Source organism: Rhinopithecus roxellana, chromosome 14 (assembly GCF_007565055.1).
Source record: "Rhinopithecus roxellana isolate Shanxi Qingling chromosome 14, ASM756505v1, whole genome shotgun sequence".
NCBI classification, from domain to species: domain Eukaryota; kingdom Metazoa; phylum Chordata; class Mammalia; order Primates; family Cercopithecidae; genus Rhinopithecus; species Rhinopithecus roxellana.
Window position 1 is genome coordinate 68,905,699 of NC_044562.1, and position 20,907 is coordinate 68,926,605.

Genomic DNA, 20,907 nt, shown 5'->3' on the forward strand with positions numbered 1-20,907 from the left:
CATGAACTGTTGGATTTAGAAATATATTTTTTTAACCTGTTAACAGCAGAAATGTACATCTACACTGCTCTTTTATGAAGTTCTATGTTAAGCCTACCCACTGGGTCTATAATATTATGCTGCAGAGATACCCCTATTCACTTCTTGGGGAACTATCCTAAGTTTAGATTTAGGATATAACCATACATCTATTCTTAAATTCCTTTTTCTAATTTGGCAAAAGGTAAAGCTTGGTAATACTATTTTTTCCACTAAATTTATTCCACAATGTGTTTGTAGTTTCAGAGTATATATGATTGTGGGTAGAGTGTCAACACAATCCTCTCCTTCTGCATGAGAACTTGATCTTTGCTTAACTCTCTAGCTCTATTCCCCTGAAGACCTGATTAAAAATTGGAATGTCAACTATGTTACCAAACAATATTGCTTATAGTAAATATTATTCCAGATCTGGACTGGGAGAATTATTAATATATGATGAATATATGATGGAAGGCATAACTGGGGCCAGGGGAATCCTTGAGATTAGTGACTCATAATGGGCCTAGTCCTGTGGGGTATCATGTTTTGATGCCAGAGTGTCTCCCATATCTGCCCCATACTGATCTCATCTGCTTATACCTGCTTGAGGGACTCAGCTGAAGAAGAACTCCCGATGCTGTCATCCTGGCAAACTATAGTACCCACCCTATATCCTTACTAGCAGACTGGTACTAGTGGGGCCTTTTGTGGGTCTGAATGTTGGTTGATCCTAAGAAGACTCCAAGAGGGTATTTATTACATTAGTATAATTCTAATTAGTTTTTAATTTTATTTTTGAAGTGAGAAAGTAGTATACTAAGTTTATAGTAGTTAATTCAGTCAGTTTTTTCAATGCTTGGAAAGAACATTAGACTGTGAGTTAGAACCTATGGCTGTTAGTCCAGTTTTTCAATAATGGATTATATTACCTTGGGCAAGTCTCTTAATCTCTTTGAAACTCAGTTTTCTTAAATGTTAGTTAAGAACTTTGACCGATATCATTTCTGATGTTTTTTCCAACTCTAAATCTTATGATTCTCTGATTCTCTTATCATCATAAGTTAATTTTTAATCCTCTTTTATAGTAGCATTCCAGATTTCTTTTAGCCTGGAAGATGGTAAGCTGTAAGCTTGTGATGCTGCAGTGTACATTCTTCTACATTTAGGTTTTGAAAATGTTGTCACATTATAGCTGGGTAGTTCCAGAAGAAACATTTAATATGCCTATGGGATAGAATGTAAAGAATGTACATTAAAAATAGTTGGGGAACTTTGGGAGGGGAAAAATAAATTAGAATGAAAGTTTGAAAAGTTTTTGATTCTTTAAAAATTGTATTTCTATTTTTGTTTATAGGTTGTGAACTGGCTAGAAGGGCCTGGATCAGAACAACTAAGAGCCCAGTGGGGCATTGGAGATTCCATTAGGGCCTCCCAGGCCCTACAGCAGAAACATGAAGAGATTGAGAGCCAGCACAGTGTGAGAGGCTTTTTCCTCTGCAAGTTACAGTGCTATTATGAACGTGGATAATTAGTAGCATATGTGGTACTGAGCGATAAGTTGCTGCAAACTTTGGTATAGGGCATGAAGTACAGTTTGTTAAGTGCCTAGAGGTCATAAAGTACATTTTGATTACTTAGTACATGTTAATTAGAAGGTTGTTTTTGGTTTTGTCTCTAATACAGTTTAATTATATTTTTATAGAAGCACAATTTGCATGAAATTTTAAAGCTACAGTGACAGAAAAAAGAGTGATAGTACAAAAACAGAGCTTTCATCTGTAGTCTCTGTGACAGAAACTTCTGTTTTCAAGTCCCCCCACCCCCACTTTATTGGGAGTATATAGTACGATTAAATGCCTGAGAGTGATAGCAGAATTGCTGCATTAAACACAACTGATGGAGAGTAAGTCCAGAGGGTGCAGAATATTTTTCCATTCTCTGAACATTTAGGGGTCCCTTTTGTATTTGTGAAAGGAGTAATCAGACAAATCACAGGTATAAAATTGGGAAATAAGTAGATTCTTAAGCAGATTATAGATAATAATTGTTCAAGATAATTTAAAATTTAACAACTTGTTATGTGAAAGAAGCTGGTGTTCATTAAGCTCCTGCTCTGTTATAGTTAATTCTTCATGACTGAGAAAGAGATGGTGCAGTTTGTGGACTGGGTAGCTCACCTCCTTCTCCCCAAGGTCATATTACTTTGGTAATTTAAAATAGATTAAATACAAAATTGGAAAAATAAAATCTGAATCGATTCATTCCCTTCTCCTTAGGTTATTTGTCTTAAAAAAGTTGGTTAAAATGTTAAACTCTGGACCCAGGTGAGCATTAAGTACCATCTGAACATTAATTTCTGCAGCGTTTCTTCTTTCCTCTAATTATGTTGGATAGTATTAGGAAATACCCATTTTTAACTAAACAAGGTTAAAGAATAAGTAATATGATTTGCTTGGGAATAAATTTGAATGAGTAAATCTCATCTTTACTAGAATTTGACAGTATCTGATACTTATTTTTCTTCTAAATATATTCCATTTTGCTTAGTTTCCTCATATTGCTTTCTTTATAGTATTCTGTAAATCAGGTATAACAATTACTGGTATTGGCAGAAAATCTACATACTATACCCTAAAATAGTTGTAGTCTACCTTAAGGAATAATAAGAGATATTACAAGATTTGGAACTGTCTAAAGGCACTATACGTATATTCCTTGGAATTTTTCTAATTAGTACTTGTAAAAAACTTGAAAATGAAATCTGATAATTGCAAATCGATTTATTTTATGCGTTTCACAGGTTCCAACATAATGGTTCTTGCTTTTATACTAAAATAATCATATTACAAACCCTGTTCCTGAGGATATAATCTTTTAATTCTCTTGGTACTTTTAAAATAACTTAATGTTTTGATTTTTTTTTAATGTGGATTGTGATTTATTTGAACCTGATAGACTGTTCTAGAACATGTTACTATAGTTAGAGTCTACAATTTTGTTCCTCTCTTTAGTTCCTAAAAACTGTATTTACTCCAGAACATTCTAGACTTCACCTAAGGAGATTTAGTTATGAAAGTATTCCAAAAGTTCTTTTTAGGAAGGGCACATGACACATGAGGATCCTAAAGACAGGATTTATCTATATTTTATTATTGTTTTAAATGCCAAGAGAAATAATTATAAATTGGATTGTATACATACTGTACCGTACTCTTAAGTTTACAAAAACAATTCAAAAGCAAATTTTATATTGCATATAGTATGGATGAAGTTGCAGATGATATACATAGAAATTGCTATGTTCAGATGTTGGTTTTGTGTTTTTAATATATTTATAAGGTTTTCAAAATCAGCTTAAAGAAACATCTCTTAAGGGTGGTCCTTGCCATGTGCTTAAGCTTACTTATAATATGGAACCAATATATAAAACTTGAATTGCAGAATACCTTATAGATTATTCTGATATCCTCATCTTATTTTATAGATGAACAAACTGGGAAGCTACATTTTTTGCTCAATGAATAGTTGAACTATGGTTAAAACACAGATCTCTTGATACCCAGGGGGGATCCTTTCTCTGGCTGTCTCTTAGAGAAAGCTACTAAATTTCACAGATATGCATAAGCTACAGTATTTTTTCATTCTTGTACTTTTAATACTTAGAACTGTACATATACATTGACATCTGCACTTATAGACATAACCTAAAGAAAAGAAACATTGATGGCTATCAGAGATTTTATTTCCTTAAATCACATGTGATATTTGGGATTTGTTTCAGAATTGGGAGGTAGGGACAGATTGAATGGATGGGAGTGTATATGAAACAGAATTAGCCATGAATTGATCATTATTGAAGCTGGATGGGAAGGAGTTCATTATACTATTCTTCCCACTTTTGAAGTATTTTGAAAAGCAGGTTGTACTGTTTTAGCCAATAGGTGGCACTGCATTGTCACCTTGAGAATAGGTTGGTTGATGCTGGATGAATATTTTAGCTTATGATGTTTAAGATATTCTGATATTTTATTAAAAACTTTCTTTTCTCTCTGTAACTAAGAGTTAACAGATTAAAGCATTATTGAAATTGTTCAAGTCTTGTGAAATTATAATGACTAATTTCTGCATTGACAGCTATTAACGGTAGAATTTGAGAAAACTTTTAACATACAATTTTGCATTACCAGCTCAATGTCATATATTAAATTTTAGAGTCCATATAAAAGCACAATGCAGAAATAAAGCTAAAAACCTCAAATTTGTTAGGATGTTGAGTTTTAATACATAGAAAAATGAAATTTCTGCCAACATGTAGTTCTAGTTCAAGGGTTGGTAATTAGAAGTTAACTTGGTTTTTTAATACAACACACACACACAAAAATAAGGTACATGAAAATGGTTGTAGTAACTGGCAATAAATTTAAAAGTAGTTTAGTTCAATAATCTAATTTTATGTTTTGGGTTGAAGGAAGTGTGTGGTAGGAATAGCGTGTGTGGTAGGAAAAGCGTGTGTGATAGGAACATGGAGGAGCATAAATATCTGAAACTGCTTGAGAGTTTTGTCACTGTCACACCATGTCATAGTGCTGACTTCTGGACTACAAAGAAACCACTTTCTCTAGTGTATTATGCATAATAGTAAACAGCAGAACAGGTCTAGCTGGCGAATCAAGACTCATTTCTCCTAATGTATAGTCTGAGTATAATCACCTTTTTAACCCGAGTGGGCAGGGTTTCCTTCTGCCTACGTATGGATTCCCATTTCATGGTATAAAGTATAAATACCCATCATTTCACCACGTATGCATCACTGCCAATATGATTGCAGTGTCAATCCTGACTGCTTGTGTCCTAAATGTGATCCTTCAAGCTCTTTTCTTACTTACCATCTCAATCCAAATCCCAAATATTGGTGTCATCTTTTTATTTTGCTATAAAATAATCATTTTCTACACAGTTAAATATACATAAGAGACAGACCAGAGAATGGCTGTAAGTGAACAAAATACACCTAAGGTTCTAGGGAATCTACAGTCCACTGTTGTTGTTGTTGTTGTTTTTTGGTGTGTTTTTTTGTTGTTGTTTTGTTTGTTTGTTTGCTTTTTGTTTTTGAGACGGAGTCTAGCTCTGTCACCAGCCTACAGTACAGTGGTGCTATCTTAGCTCACTGCAACCTCTGCCTCCCAGGTGCAAGTGATTCTCCTGTCTCAGCCTCCTGAGTAGCTGGGATTACAGACATGCACCACCACACCCAGCTAATTTTTGTATTTTTAGTAGACACGGGGCTTCACCCTGTTGGCCAGGATGGTCTACATCTCCTGACCTCGTGATCTGCCCACCTTGACCTCCCAAAGTACTGGGATTACAGACATGAGCCACTGTTCCCGGCCGTACATTCCCCTGTTTTTTAGGAAGAAACATTTTGATGAATTTTAAATATATGCAAATGTATCCACCAGATTTTTTTCCTCTCCACGTCCCAGAGAGAATAATTATTTCTTTATTTCAACCTCAATCAGTAATATCAGTGTCTCTAGTTTCAGGTATTAATTTCTTGAGACATACTTGTCCTCATAATGTATTTACATCCCTGGTCAGGTTGCTAGAGCCTATATTTTACAAATTCAAACCAGGAAATAATTAGCTTCACAGTGGTGGTTCTAAACCTTAATGGGCTTAAGAGTCATCAGAGATGCTTGCTAAAATATATATTCCAGGGCCTAACTCCCAGATACTGATTTAGTAAGTCAGGGGTGAAGCTTAGGCATTTTTAATAAACACCCCAAGTGGTCTAATGCTGGTAGCTCTGGAAAATGCTATTCTGGGACTCCAATCCTTTACTACTTTTCTCAGAATCGTTGCTATTACTTCTTCAAAGAGTTAAGCCTATTTCTCTAGAGCATTTAATGATCTGGAAGTACTACGAATAAGGTATTGAAATCCTTTTATATTTTAGAGCATGACAGTGATAATTTTCTCAGGTAATGTTTTCTACTTTTAAATAGTCTCTATTAACCATTATAAACTATGTAGTTTAAAAATATTCTATACATATTATTGAGTTAAATCCAAACAATAACCGATAAACAAGGTAAGACAGATATTATCATCACCATTGGATACAGGAGGATTTCTCATCCTTAGCACACTCTTGACACTTTGGGCCAGATAAATCTCTGTCGTAAGGGCTGCCCTGCACATTGTAGGGCACTTTGCAGCATCACTGGCCTCTGCTTACTAGATGCAGTAGCATCCTCGCTTCTCAGTTGTGATAACCCAAAATGTTTCCAGACACTGCCACATGTTCCTTGAGTGACAAGATTGCCCTCTGTTGCCTACTTAATGTAATGTCAGTAAATCTACAGATTAATATGTTTTACACATTCAATCAGTGCATGTTAATTGAGCACATACTATGTGTCATGTGTTGTTCTAGGCTTTTGTGATATAGTACTGTCTTACTATATGGAATTTACATTCAAGTTGAGGAGTGGAGAGCAATATGGGTGTAGATTTTAGGAAAGGCCTGAGGAGATGACATTTAATCAGAAACCTTGAAATGATGTCAAGAAGTAATACAAACAGGGCAATTCAGATAGAGGACACAGCAGTAGAAACACCCCAGCACAGGAACATGACTGAGGAGCAGCAAGAATGTTGGTGTGGCTGGAGTACAGGGAGCAAAGGAGAATCACAGAAAATAAAGTTTTAGAGGAAGTCAGGTGCCAAAACATGTAATATCTTTTTAGCCCATGAAAAGAAACTTGAAATTTATTTTAAATGTTATGTGAAGTTATTTGAAACTTTTGGACAGATAATTAATTTGTTTTAAGCAAATCACCAGCTATCGTGTGGAAAATAGGGAACAGAGACTAGCATTAAAAATGGAAGGCAGGAGGCTGATAGATGGAGGCAGTAGAAGTAATGAGAATTGATAGAAGTTGATGAGGTTGAACCAGCAAGACTTGCTGATGAAAGAATCAGACTTTTGGCCTTAGCAACTGCTAAGGCAGGGAGGACTGCGAGAGGAACAGGTTGGGAGGATAGTGAATAAGTGTCTTTGGCGGCAGGTTAGATTTTAGATACCTGTTAGTCATCCAAATGAAGGTGGCTAGTGGGCAGTTGGATATCAGTATCTGGGGTTCGTGGGAGGGGTCAAAGTTGATGATTAATTTGATAATTCTTAGCCTATAGATATATTTAGAGCCTATATTAACTTGGTAGTTCTTAGCCTATAAATATATTTAAAGTCTATATTAATTTGGTAATTCTTAGCCTATAGATCTATTTAAAGGCATGGGACTAGGTGAAGTCATCCAAACCCAGTGAGAAGAAAAGAGAGTCTCTGGAAAACTGAGCCTTGGGCCAACCTAAACTTTAAGTACAGAAAGAGGGAGGAGAGCCAGCAAAGAAGGGTAAAAGGAGGTGTTGTGTCTCAGAAAACAAGAGAAAAGGCCATTTAAAGGAGGAGGAAGTGCTTACTTGTGCCAAAGCAGCTGTTTGCTGAGAGGCTCAATAAAATAAAGACTGAGAATTGACCATTGGATTTGTGGCAAGATGGAGTTTTTTGGTGAATTTGACAATTGGTTTCAGAAGGGTAGGAAGAACAAAATCCTGATTGGAATGGATTAAAAAAGAATGAAAAATGAGAAAAGAGTGAATACAGAGAACTCCTTTAAGAAAAGTTTTTTTTTTAACAGGTTTAATTTCAGCATAGTAAAATGCACAAATCTTAAATGTGTCTTTTATTGTTTAATATATTATAGCTTTTTTGTGTGCTGGTGGAAATAATCCAGTTTAGACAGAAGAAATGATGGAAGAGAGAGAAATAACTGTGAGAGCAAAGCTTTGTGTAGGCAACAGAGACAGTCTGTAATGCACAAGTGGAGTGGTTGGCCTTAGAAGAAGAGATAGGCTGCTCACTATTACAGCACTGAGGGCAGAGCATAGGGCTGTAGAATGGAGGGTTGGGGATTTGTTGGTGGGAAGGTGAAAGAGTTTTCCGATTACTTCCCTGTGAATTAAGATCTTTGGCTGAGAATGAAGAGGTGAAAAGGGGATTGGAGATTGATAGTGAAAAAAACATAAATGATCATGAGAATGAGAAAGTGAATTTACTAGAGAAACATAAATGATTGCCAAAGACTCATTTGAGATTATTTAGTCATAACTTTAAAAAGAGATCTGTCGTTCCTTTGTAGTTTATAAGTGTGATGTTGGGTACTCACACTCATCTGAAATGTGTCTCCCTCTAAGCCTTGTAACAACATTAGCACATTACCCTTCTGATGTGAGGGGGGAAAAAAGAGAGAGAGAGCGCGCTATCCACCTAGTTGTTTTTAATCCACCCATGTTCAGCTTCTGTGGTACAGGCACACATTAGGCAGAGAAAACAGATCTCAGGTTTCAACAGGTGATTCTGATGGAAGAACAGAAAGCCAGGCATGGGCATGGGTTATATGCTGGGAGGTGGTTATAGCCTTTGATCAAGGTTGGAAGTGAGACAGAGGTTCTCATGTGCTGGACAGTAGAGAGGTCAATAGATAGGTGGATTCCATAGGGTTGCAGGTGTGAGCCTACAAACAGAGGTGAGTGGGAGAGTCAATGGTGGTCAGACAATGGGTTTCATGAAATTGAGATTTCCGGAGCGGCATAGTAGTATATGATGACAAATTTTTATGGCCAGTGGAAGAGGTAGCTCAGTTGAGGTGAGGACAAGTTAGTTGGAGGTGAGGGAGGGAGTCAAGAAACTGGAGGTTCATGATGGTGGTGGGTGCCTATGTGGTAGAAGTCACTAAGAAGGCTTGTACTGAGAGGAAGGCAGTGACCTTTGCTAAACCTTTCTGTGGATGAGGGGGTGCAACAGAGAAAGCTGACAGGATGTAATCTAACAGCATGCACTTCAAAGGGGATATGGTTTTTTGAAAGAAGAGGGAAAAGAAATGGTCTGCGAGTAGTGAGGAACGAGGCAGCCATCAAACCCACCTTCAGGCTTGCAGTATGTCAGACATGGAAACAGTAATCAGTTGAGAAGGCTGCAGGGGTAACTGAGGGCAGACAGGTTTCACTTAGAGCAAGGAAGAGAAGGGAACTTTTAGAGGCCAAGGATTGAGTTCCAGGGATCACAGTTAGGATTTGAGGATTAACAACTTCCCACGCTCAATTTTAATAATTTTTGCCTTAAAAAAAAAATCATGTATTACTTAGTTTATCTGGAGAACTTGTAAAAGGTAATCTCTACCAGGAACTAATTTGAGCCTTAATTTACTTTGTAACATCTTGATTATAGGAATGGTTTGCAGTATATGTGGAACTTAATCAGCAAATTGCAGCACTCTTGAATGCTGGCGATGAGGAAGATCTTGTGGAACTAAAGTCACTGCAGCAACAACTTAGTGATGTTTGTTACCGACAGGCCAGTCAGCTGGAATTTAGGCAAAATCTCTTACAAGCAGCTCTTGAATTTCATGGTGTTGCCCAAGATGTAAGTGTCTACTCTGATTCTTTTCTTTTCTTCAAATTATCTGAACACTTACCTATGCATAATTTTTTTCAGGTTTGCATGCCTCCTAAATTATTTTTCTGAACCAATAAAATGATTTACTGGTGGGGGTAATGAGATAAAATTCTTTGATTTTTTAAAAACAAGTATTTTTTTAAGTCATTCTGCATGCAATTCAACCTTTTATTGTCTAACTAGAGTGTTCCAATCTAGTAGAATATTTTATTTTGACTCTTTCTCAGTGTTTATGCTTTATAACCTAGATGGAAATGGAAGTCTGCTGACCTGGTTGTACTTCTTTGTCTTCCTGGTGCATGCATCTGTGTGTTCTATCTTCCAGATAACGCGTATTCTAATGATTTGTCCTTGTCTTGTAACAGTGTAGTCTTTTCAAGTGTAATTGTGATAACCTCGTTAGATATAAACCTCGTTAATCATTAAACACTTTAGATGCTGATTACATCAGGGTTATCTCTTTGGTGTCCCTCTGCTTTAGTTGTCTCAGCAGTTGGATGGCTTATTAGGGATGTTGTGCGTAGATGTAGCACCAGCTGATGGAGCATCGATTCAGCAAACTTTAAAACTGCTTGAAGAGAAGCTGAAAAGTGTTGGTAAGCAGATTTTAAAAATGCTGAAACATAAGGTTTTTTTTTTTTTTTTTTTTTTGAATATCATTACCATGGTTAGACAATTAAGTCAACTTACACTGAACTAATTATTATTATTTTCAGGAAACAGAGAAAAACAGTATAAAAGGGTGTTATTCCCTTGAGGGGTTATAATTTATGCTGAAAATTTTATTTTTCATAGTTAGTCACTCCTCCCTTCACTGGGCCTTTACCCTTGCCTGTTTACCCAGCTATATCTACAGGTGCTGTGTCTTGCATATACTATGAACAATTATTTGTAGTGCATGCATAAACTGTAATTAGCTGTGAAGTGTTCTGTGGTAAACCCTGTATGCCCCAAATTGTGTTTTATGCAATGATTTTTGTTGTTGCTTTATCCTAACCTTGTGAAAAAATGGTTGGTTTGGTTTTTTGGTTCTTGTCTCACCAAACTGGGAATATTGCCATATTACCCACTCTCAAAGGAGTGGGGTTCATTTACATTAAGGGGTCCAGTTACATTAAGCTAGTTCTATCGTTTGACATCAAGGCCTTTAAAATTTTCTACAGCAGGAAGCACAGTGAACTTTCCTAAAAGGTCAGGATGTGAAAATGGGAAGATGGGGAGTCGTATCAAGGGGGACAAAAGGGGAAATGGCAGTGGAAGAGAGGAAACAGGAACTTAAGGCTGAGAGAACTAGTAAAATGTGGTTGCACATGACTAAATCAAATTAATTATTGAAAACTGCCTTAAGGAATTGGTTTGAAAAATCACGCTTGTACTGGACATTTTACTTGCTTATAGACTTTATTTTATTTTTTTTTATTTTTATTTTTATTTTTTTTAGATGGAGTCTTGCTCTGTTGCCCAGGCTGGAGTGCAGTGGTGCCATCTTGGCTCACTGCAAGCTCCACCTCCCAGCTTCAAGCGATTCTCCTGCTCAGCTTCCTAAGTAGCTAGGATTACAGGCACCTGCCACCACGCCCGGCTAATTTTTATATTGGTAGTTTTAGTAGAGATGGGGTTTTGCCATGTTGGCCAGGCTGGTCTCAAGCTCCTGACCTCAGGTGATCTGCCCACCTCAGCCTCCCAAAGTGCTGGGATTACAGGCGTGAGCTACCGCGCCCAGCCAGCCTTTGTTATTTTAACAGATGATATGCATAATAATATTTAGTATTTAATATAACAAATGAATTTTATTTTAAAATATTAGAAGTTTTCTTGAGCCACAGTCTTTGTTTAAAAAAAGAAAAGTTCCTTTACACATGTAATTTGGAGAATTGTAAATATACCCTAATTTTTGCTTCCTATGGTATAGAAGCTAGACTGTACCTTTAGTCACAATGTTCAACATCCTTCGACATTGATAATACATTGCTGAAGTGTCTTAAAATTTTGCAAGGCTTATGCGCTTTTTTAAACAACATATTTGCCTTGTTCTCCTATAAGTTGGGCAGCATAGAAGCAGGAAGAAAAATTAGAAAATTGTTTTCTATTAGAAATAGAAATTTTCATACTTTTCTTCTGCCTTCATTTTTTAAAAGTAATTATTGTCTATGGAAACCCATGTTTTCAAAATTCCTTTTAAGGAGAGAATTTGGCATGAGAGAGAGCTCCAGTTCAAGTCACATTTAAAGGGTTTTATTGCTTGAAATGTTCATAGGATGGAGTCTTAGGATTGCATCCCAAGATGGTTTACTGTGCAAACCTCCTATACCTGGGATCCAGGTGCAATATCTGATGAGACGATTTGTTTGAGGGAGGGAAAGCACCTTAGTTGTGTAAGAGATTAAATCTAGCAACTTTTGTTTTAGATGTGGGATTGCAAGGTTTGCGTGAAAAAGGTCAAGGTCTCCTGGATCAGATCTCCAATCAGGCATCCTGGGCCTATGGAAAGGATGTAACCATTGAAAATAAAGAAAATGTGGACCACATACAAGGAGTGATGGAAGATATGCAGCTTAGAAAACAAAGGCAAAGTTTGACTATTAATGTTAATTTTTACTAAAATAACAATATTAATTAAAATAAAAAGTTATATAACATATTTTATATGCAGACAAAACGTTCTTAACTGTTATATAGAAAACATATAGTAGGTTTTTGGTGAATGTAATAATTGTGTATAATTTTACTAACAAATAGCAATAATTTATTCAATTACTAGGTACCATTTCCTTTTTACTGGGTTGTAAAAATTTCAATTATACTCAACTACTTCATATTCCATATCCCCAGTGTAGTCTATGACTCTGTTCTGCTTTAAAAAAAACTTTGTGAAGAATAATTTTGCTTTTTAAATTTCATTTAGTTTAGAGTTGCCATTAAACTTGTCATCTACATTGATCTGTTTCTTCATCTAAACTTACAGAATGTCACACATTTCATTGTTCTCATATTTGCTGTAGTAGGATTGAACAATGGACTAGTGATGTTTAGTTTCATTTTCTATAAAACCAGGAATTTAAAAGATTCTTTGAAAATTCAGTTTGCAATAGCAACTACAAAGTACTGCAAAGTAAAGGATTAAAATTGTCTATGCAATATATACAATCTAGCATGGTTATATGAAATTTTGCACACTTAAAAATTTTATGATCATCAACAAAACTTCACAGAAAGCTTCCTTCTACATCACAGAGAAAACAGTCATGAGACAGAAATTTATTCCCTCATGTCTGCAAACTTACTTTATTCTCACACCACAGAGGATGACAGAGCTCTCCTCTTCTCAAAGCTGAGCTTCCATTTAGGCTCTGATTCTGATCACCCTCCTGACTCCTAAACTCCATCAAATCCCATTCTCTACTCTGGTTCCTGTCTTTCACTTAAATGCTTAAATTTCTCCTATTTTAAAAATAATAATCACACACATGGGGGTGTCTTCCTCTTCATCTCTTTGTCTTTTAGCATTAGAGCTCTTTTTCCTCACAGCTAAGTCATTTGGATAAGTTTACAGTACATTCATACTACTTACCCACTACCTCCAATTTATTTTCAACCCTTTTCAGTCTGACTTCTGCCCTCACTGTTTGACTCAACATTGCTCTTACCAGCATTACCAACGTAATAAATGCTGGATCTTACTTAAAATTCAGAGAATACTTATAGTCCTGACTTGCTTAACTGTGATTAGAGTTAGGCACAACTGACTTTTCTTTCATTTCGTCTTTCTTGAAAACACATTTATGATCCTTCTCTGTTTCTTCTTGGTTTTTGTTACTGATTTCTTGGCCACTAGCTCAAGTTACCACTTCCAGAGTTTGTTCTGAGGCCAGATTCCCTTCTTTGTATGTTCTCCCTGGACCTTCTCACTACTTGAATTACTTTCTTTAATAGATCATAGTTTAGTAGTTAACAGCTCTTACCAAGACCCTCTCCCATGCTATAGACCCGTAATTCCAGTTGCCTACTTAGTGTTGCCTGCAGAATGCCCCATGTACTGCTGAAATCTAGTGTATTAGTCCATTCTTGCATTGCTATAAAGAACTACCTGAGACTGGGTAATTTTAAAAGAAAAGAGGCTTAATGGGCTCACAGTCCCACAGGCTGTACAGGAAGCATGACTGGGGAAACCTCAGGAAACCTCCAATCATGATGGAAGGGGAAGGGGAAGCAGACATCTTACTTGGATGGAGAAAGAGAGTGAAGGGGTAGGTGCTGCACACTTTTAAACAACCAGATCTCATGAGAACTCACTTACTGACATGAAAACAGCAAGGGGGATATATGCCCCCATCTCCCACCAGACCTGTTGTATTAGTCTGTTCTCACACTGCTGTATATCCAAGACAGGGCAATTTATAAAGGAAAGAAATTTAATTGACTTACAGCTTTGCAGGGCTGGAGAGGTCCCAGGAAACAGAATCATGGGAAGGGAAAGCAAACACGTCCTTCTTCACATGGCAGCAGCAAGGAGAGGTGCAGAGTGAAGAGGGGGAAAGCACCTTATAAAACAGTTAGATCTCATGAGAACTCACCATCATGAGAACAGGATGGAGGTAACCGCTGCTATGATTCAGTTACCCTCTGCTGGGTCCCTCCCACAACATGTGGAGATTATGGGAACTACAATTCAAGGTGAGATTTGGATGGTGACACAGCTGAACCATATCGCCCCTCCAAATTTGGGAATTACAATTCAACGTGAGATTTGAGTGAGGACACAAATCCAAACCATATTATTCTACCCCGGCTCCTCCCAAATCTGATGTCCTTCTCGCATTGCAAAATATAGTCATCCCTTCTCAACCAGTCCCCCAAGTCTTAATGCATTTCAGCATTAACTCAAAAGTCCACAGTCCATAGTCTCATCTGAGACAAGGTAAGTCCCGTCCAACTATGAGCCTCCAAAATCAAACACAAGTTAGTTACTTCAAAGATACAACAGAGTTATAGATACTGAGTAAATACACCCATCCCAAGAGGGAGAATTTGGCCAAAACAAAGGGGCTACAGGCCCCATGCAAGTCCGAAACCCAGCAGGGGAAATCTTAAAGCCCCGGAATAATCTCCTTTGACTCCACGTGTCACGTTCAGACCACACTGATACAAGAGGTGAGATCCTAGGGCCTTGAGCATCTCCATCCTGTATCTCTGCAGGGTACAGCCCTCTTGGCTGCTTTCACAGGCTGGCATAGAGTGCCTACAGCTTTTCCAGGTGCATAGTGCAAGCTGTCAGTGGATTTGCCATTCTGGGGTCTCACAGCTCCACTTGACAATGTCCCAGGGAACTCTGTTTGGGAGCTCCAACCTCACATTTCCCCTCCACACTGCCCTAGTAGAGGTTCTCCATGAGGCAGCAGCCTTCTGCCTGGACATCCAGGAATTTCTATACATCCTCTGAAATCTAGCCAGAAGCTCCCAAGCATCAACTCTTGCCCTCTGTGCACCCACAGGCTTAATACCATGTGGAAGCTGCCAAGGCTTACAGCTTGCACCCTCTCTGGAGCAGTGGCCTCAGTTGTATCTGGGGTCCTTTTAGCCGTGGCTGGAGCTGGAATGGCTGGGACACAAGGAGCATTGTCCCAAGACTGTGCAGGGCAGCAGGGCCCTGGGCCTGGCTGCAAAACCATTCTTCCCTCTTAGGCATCCAGGCCTGTGATGAGAGGGGCTACTGCAGAGGCTTCTGAAATGCCTTCGAGGCATGTTTGCCATTGTGTTGGTTATGAACATTCAGCAACTCTTTACTTATGCGAATTTCTGCAGCCAGCTTGAATTTCTCCCCAGAAAAATGGGGTTTTCTTTTCTACCACATGGCTAGGCTGCACATTTTCCAAACTTTTTATGCTCTTCTTCTCTTTTAAATATTAAGTTCCAGTCTCACATCATCTTTTTGCTCACAAATACAAGCCTAGGCTGCTAGAAGCAGCCAGGTGAAGTCTTGAACATTTTGCTGCTTAGAAGTTTCTCCCAGTCTGTACTGTAAATCACCTCTCTCAAGTTCAAAGTTCCATGTGTCACTAGAGCAGGGGCACAATTCTGCCAGTCTCTCTGCTAAAGCATAGCAAGAGTGACCTTTGCCTCAGTTCCCAGTAAGTTCCTCATCTCCATCTGAGACCTTCTCAGGCTGGACTTCACTGTGTGTGTCACGGTAAGCATTTTGGTCACAACAGTTAACAAGTATCTAGGAAATTCCAAACTTTCCCTCATCTTCCTGTCTTGTGAACCCTCCAAGCTGTGCCAGTCTCTGCCTATTGCCAAGTTCCATCACTGCTTACGCATTTTCAGGTATCTTTATAACAGTGCCCCACTCCCAGTACCAGTTTTTGGTATTAGTCTGCTCTCGCACTGCTATAAAAAACTACCTGAGACTGGGGAATTTCTGAAGACAATAGATTTAATTGGCTCAAGGTTCTGTGGGCTGTACAGGAAGCATGGCTGGGGACGCCTCAGGAAACTTCAATCATGGTGGGAGAATGAAGGGGAAGCAGACATGTCTTACACAGCTGGAGAAGGAAGAGAGTGAAGGGGACAGTGCCACATACTTTTAACCAACCAGATCTTGTGAGATCTCAGAACATCAAGGGGGAAATCTGCCCCCGTGATCTAATCACATCCCACCAGGTTCCTCCTCCAATATTGGGATTACACTTTGATGTTAGATTTAGGTGGGGACACAAATCCAAAACCCAAATCCAAACCAGAACACCTAGTATGTCCAGAGTGGAATCATTTTCCTCTAAACTTGCCCTGCTTTTTTTCCTCTAAACTTGCCCTCCTTTTTTAATTTCCTACCTAGGTTAAAGTTACCATCAGCTACCAAATTTGAGATTTATCCTAAAATCCTTCATCTTTCTCATCCCTTATCAAATGTCCAAGTTCTGCTGCCTCTGAATCTCAAACATTTCTGGTCAAGATCTTAAACCCTTATCTGCCTCTGGCCTGGCTACTCTCCAGCTTTTTGTATATAAGAGTAATCTTCATAAAGTACGACAATTGTGTAAAACTTCCTTCAGTGACTTCCTGTTTGCTCAGATGGAGTTAGTCTTCTTGGAATAATGTAGGAGACCCTTCATAATCCAATCTTGCATAATTTTATCTTCTATAACATTCCCATAAAATCACACAGTTGTTTTTATCTCCCTGAAAGCATCATGCTGTTTCATGCATCCATGACTAAGAATACTTCTTTCCTCATTTTCTGCTCAGTGAATTCCTACTTACTCTTCAAGACTCAGGGATACTTACTTTAGGAAGTCTTTTTGGACTTCTAAGGCAAGTTAGTCACGTGCTCCTCCCTACTTTTATAAAACATTTTAAATAGCTTTATAATTGTACTTATTACATCTCTGCAAATGGGAGCATCTTGATAGTAGAGACCATATCTTATATTTTCCCCAGCACACATTAATACCTGAATACAGTATGTGTATGATACCATCTTCATCATTAAAGTGGCCTACACTGTTTTTTAGTTTCATATTTAAAAAATCAGTACCACTTCCCTTCAATCCATTGTGGAATTACTTTAACCAAGCTGAATTTTAATGTCATATTACAGCTTTTATTGAGAGCTTCTTTATTTTTTTTTTTTAAAAAAAGGCTTGTGATACCTACTTCTATATTGTTATTAAGCTTTCTTTAAGGACATCAAGTACAGTAGAGCACAGTCACTGGTAACTTGTTATAGGCATTTGAGACTGCAGTGGGAGTCCTCCGTCCCACCTGTAGTACACAGAATTGCATGGAAATGAAGGAAATGGACCAGAGTTAAGTTAGGTTAAGTTGCCTTAAAAACTTAAATGGTTATATTATCCAAACAGACCACAGCGAGATTAAAAAATAATTTGAATTGTGATTCTCTACACCGAGAGGTCAGTAGGGATTTTTTTTGTTGTTTTTTTAAGCCCTCCATCTAGTTGTTTTTAAGAATGTAGATGGAAGGTTTAAAAAAAAAAAAAAATATTATTTTAGGTACTATAATATAGTGAAAAGCATTAATTTTTAGAAGTTTCTTTAGCTGGGCATGGTGGTGCACACCTGTAGTCTCAGCTACTTGGGAGGCTGAAATGTGAGGATCATTTAAGCTCAGTAGTTTGAGGTTATAGTGAGCTATGATGGTGCTACTGCACTCCAGTCTAGGTGCTTGAGTGAGACCTTGTCTCAAAAAAATATCATCCTATATTTGAGAAACATTACACTTTTATCCTTGAAACTTGTTTGATGCTAAACAGCAATGGAGATTTTTGGGGTTTTAGTGTACTGTTGTCCTTACATTTTGCTTTAATATTTTGCAGAATCCGTGGTATCCTTAAGAGGGTTTGTCATTGAGTATCATTTGGGTATTTTGACGTTTTGATGTAATATTGATATAAATATCCCTAAAATTCTTACAAATCAATACAAAATAGTTAAATTTATGTTTGGGTTCATTAGATGTGAAGACATGGTAGATGTGCGAAGGTTAAAGATGCTTCAGATGGTGCAGTTGTTTAAATGTGAAGAAGACGCTGCTCAGGTAAGGACCAGCCAGCTATATTATGTAGTTAGCTTTTCTTAGAAGATTGATTTCATCTAACTACAAACAAAAGTGTACTTTTCATGGTCCTAAAAAGTAAATTCTTGAAGTCAGGTTCTAGTTTATCCTGTTGAAGAATACACTTTGGTATTTCCAGCTAGTTTATTGATCTCATTTAACTTAATCTTCTCAATGAAATCCTCTATTGAGCTAGAGATTGGGATTATTTATTATTGTTGATTAGGTTGTCAGTTACATCCAGGATAAAATCTGTTGGAGCACATTGCATTTTGCTGTCTTGCATCTGCAAGAGAAATTTCAACACCAGATAAACAATTTGATATATTTTGTTGTTATCATTAGAGAACATCATTTCACTTTGATTTAGAGAAAATTTGTGGTTTTATATAGTAACACAAAACTGTAATGCAATCTTGATGGATCTATATACAGAAATACATGATCTTTTATTATGTGATATTAACTTTAAAAGAATGCTTTTCCTTAGTATGTCTTGCCTTCAGATTTAAAGAATTTTGAGGAGTAGGAGAGGTAACTAATTCATGTAGCTTATCATTGAATGAAATAAGCTTTTAAGACTTTAGGTTATAATTAACGGATTCATTAATCACATGATAGTAATCTCTGTATAAATGACATTTTGATACAATAAGTAAAGAGTTCTGAATCCAGCTTCATTGTTATGTCTTTTTGTTTAGGCAGTAGAATGGCTAAGTGAACTTCTGGATGCTCTGCTTAAGACTCACATCAGATTGGGCGATGATGCTCAAGAAACGAAAGTTTTGCTGGAAAAGCATAGAAAATTTGTTGATGTTGCACAGGTGCAAAACTGGTTATCTTCCTTTTCCACAAGCTCAGTGTTTGAATAGCTTTCTGCATGATTATAATGTAACTTTACCCTCCAAGTACAAGAAGGTTAGTTTTGTTATTCCAGAAGTATCACAGAATTAAGAAAGTGTCAGCTGGTGCATCAAAACTAGCCTGCATAAACTTGAGAGGGTTTATGTTTCCCTGAATACATGTTCTGCATGGTCCCTCTGATTTATGCTATATATTATGGCATTTAGACAATCCAGCTGTTGATTCACAGAAGTTAATATGAAATGGATGTTAATATCAGTAAATAAGAAACCTCACTTTCTGCATCTCACTAGTGTTAGCATAATAATACAGGACTTTTTTGTGGTGAAAAGTATCTTTCTTTTTTTTTTTTTTTTTTTTTTTTAAGACAGAGTCTTCCTCTGTTGCCCAGGCTGGAGTACAGTGATGCAATCTCAGCTCACTGCAACCTCTGCCTCCCAGGTTCAAGCGATTCTCATGCCTCAGCCGCCTAAGTAGCTGGGATTACAGACACCAGCCACCACGCCTGGCTAGTTTTTGTAACCTTGTTGGCCAGGCTGGTCTTGAACTCCTGACCTCAAGTGATCCACCCACCTCGGCCTCCCAAAGTGCTGGGATTACAGGTGTGAGCTACGGCGCCAAGCCAATAAGTATCTTATTTTCCCTAATAATGAGTTCACGTTGTAACAGGTGTAGTTTCCTATATGGAATATAAAGTGCCTAATTTCACCTTCTTTTGAAAGTAGTTTTTGATTAATTCATAAGCAGACATTCTTTCTGGCCAGTGAAATTTGGTGGATTGTGATGGGGGAAACGGAATAAAGTGGGGAAGCCTAACAGAAAGAGACTTTTTTCTAATTAAAAATTTTTAAACAATTTGTTTTTTTGAGACAAGGCCTTGCTCTGTCACCTACGATATAATATGGTAGCACAATCATAGCTCTCTGCATCCTCAAACTCCCGGATTCAAGTGATCCTCCTGCCTCAGCCTCCAAGGTAGCTGGGACTACAGGCAAGTGTGGCCAAACTCAACCAATTTTTTTTTTTTTTTCATTTTTTTGGGGCAGGATCTTGCTATGTTGGCCAGGCTGGTCTTGAACTCCTAGGTTCAAGCGATCCTCCCACCTCAGCCTCCCAAAGTGCTGGGATTACAGGCATGAGCCACTGTGCCTGGCCAAGAAACTTATTATAAACTAATCAAAAATATTGCTTCCCCTTTATTATTTATACACACAGATAATTTGTAGTATTAAGTGCCACTAGAGGTATTCAGTATTGATTTCTAGTAGTGTCACTTAATTGTTAACAACAGTCTTCCTGCACACTTTCCCCATCCTTCTCTTAAGAATTCTTTTTTTATAATTTTATGTTTCCTTTACTTTTTTAGAGCACTTATGACTATGGCAGACAGTTGCTACAGGCCACAGTTGTGTTATGCCAGTCTTTGCGTTGCACTTCTCGGTCATCTGGGGATACACTTCCTCGATTGAACAGAGTATGGAAACAATTTACAATAGCATCTGAAGAGAGAGTACATAGGTTGGAAATGGCTATTGCATTTCACTCAAATACTGAAAAGGTTTGCTTTTTTTTTGAAATGTTATTCTCAGTGGTATTTATTGTATGTGTTTAAAGTATGTTAATTTTAGTAATGTAACTGTATGACTGATCTATTTTTCAATATTTATATTAGTTCCATTGTTACAGTTTGTTTAGATTTAATATATTGCCTTAGAGAGTTCAAATTAAGTTCTTGATTCTTACCAGTGCTGGAGAGCTGTGATTAAAGAAATCTAGAACCACGTGGTAGTCTTCTCTTCACACTTGTCTCCTCACCAAGCCTGGTGTCCAGAATATGCCCTCTGTTCTTTAGAGTATCATTAGTTCAATCTCTTTCATTATGCCTGGAAGGGAAACTTTTTGCTTTGGCAACTGCTATTAATTGTCACACATT

General features: G+C 37.5%; 1 protein-coding gene and 1 non-coding gene across 7 annotated transcripts in view; both read left to right on the forward strand.

Moving 5' to 3' along the window:
* Positions 1-20,907, forward strand: part of SESTD1 (SEC14 and spectrin domain containing 1) — a 154,091-nt gene that overhangs the window by 127,213 nt on the left and 5,971 nt on the right. For 5 of the 6 annotated variants that reach the window (XM_030916783.1, XM_030916785.1, XM_030916782.1 and 2 more), the window contains 7 exons: positions 1,376-1,498; positions 9,311-9,505; positions 10,020-10,134; positions 11,947-12,106; positions 18,011-18,092; positions 18,812-18,934; positions 20,341-20,532. In XM_030916783.1, coding sequence (XP_030772643.1) covers positions 1,376-1,498; positions 9,311-9,505; positions 10,020-10,134; positions 11,947-12,106; positions 18,011-18,092; positions 18,812-18,934; positions 20,341-20,532 — 990 coding nt within the window. Of the gene's footprint in view, positions 1-1,375; positions 1,499-9,310; positions 9,506-10,019; positions 10,135-11,946; positions 12,107-18,010; positions 18,093-18,811; positions 19,029-20,340; positions 20,533-20,907 lie in introns of those variants that run through there. The other variant, XM_030916788.1, reaches the window with a different exon arrangement.
* On the forward strand, positions 8,211-8,312 carry LOC115893412. Its single transcript, XR_004053419.1, has one exon. It is a non-coding gene; the product is annotated as a small nucleolar RNA U13 (small nucleolar RNA).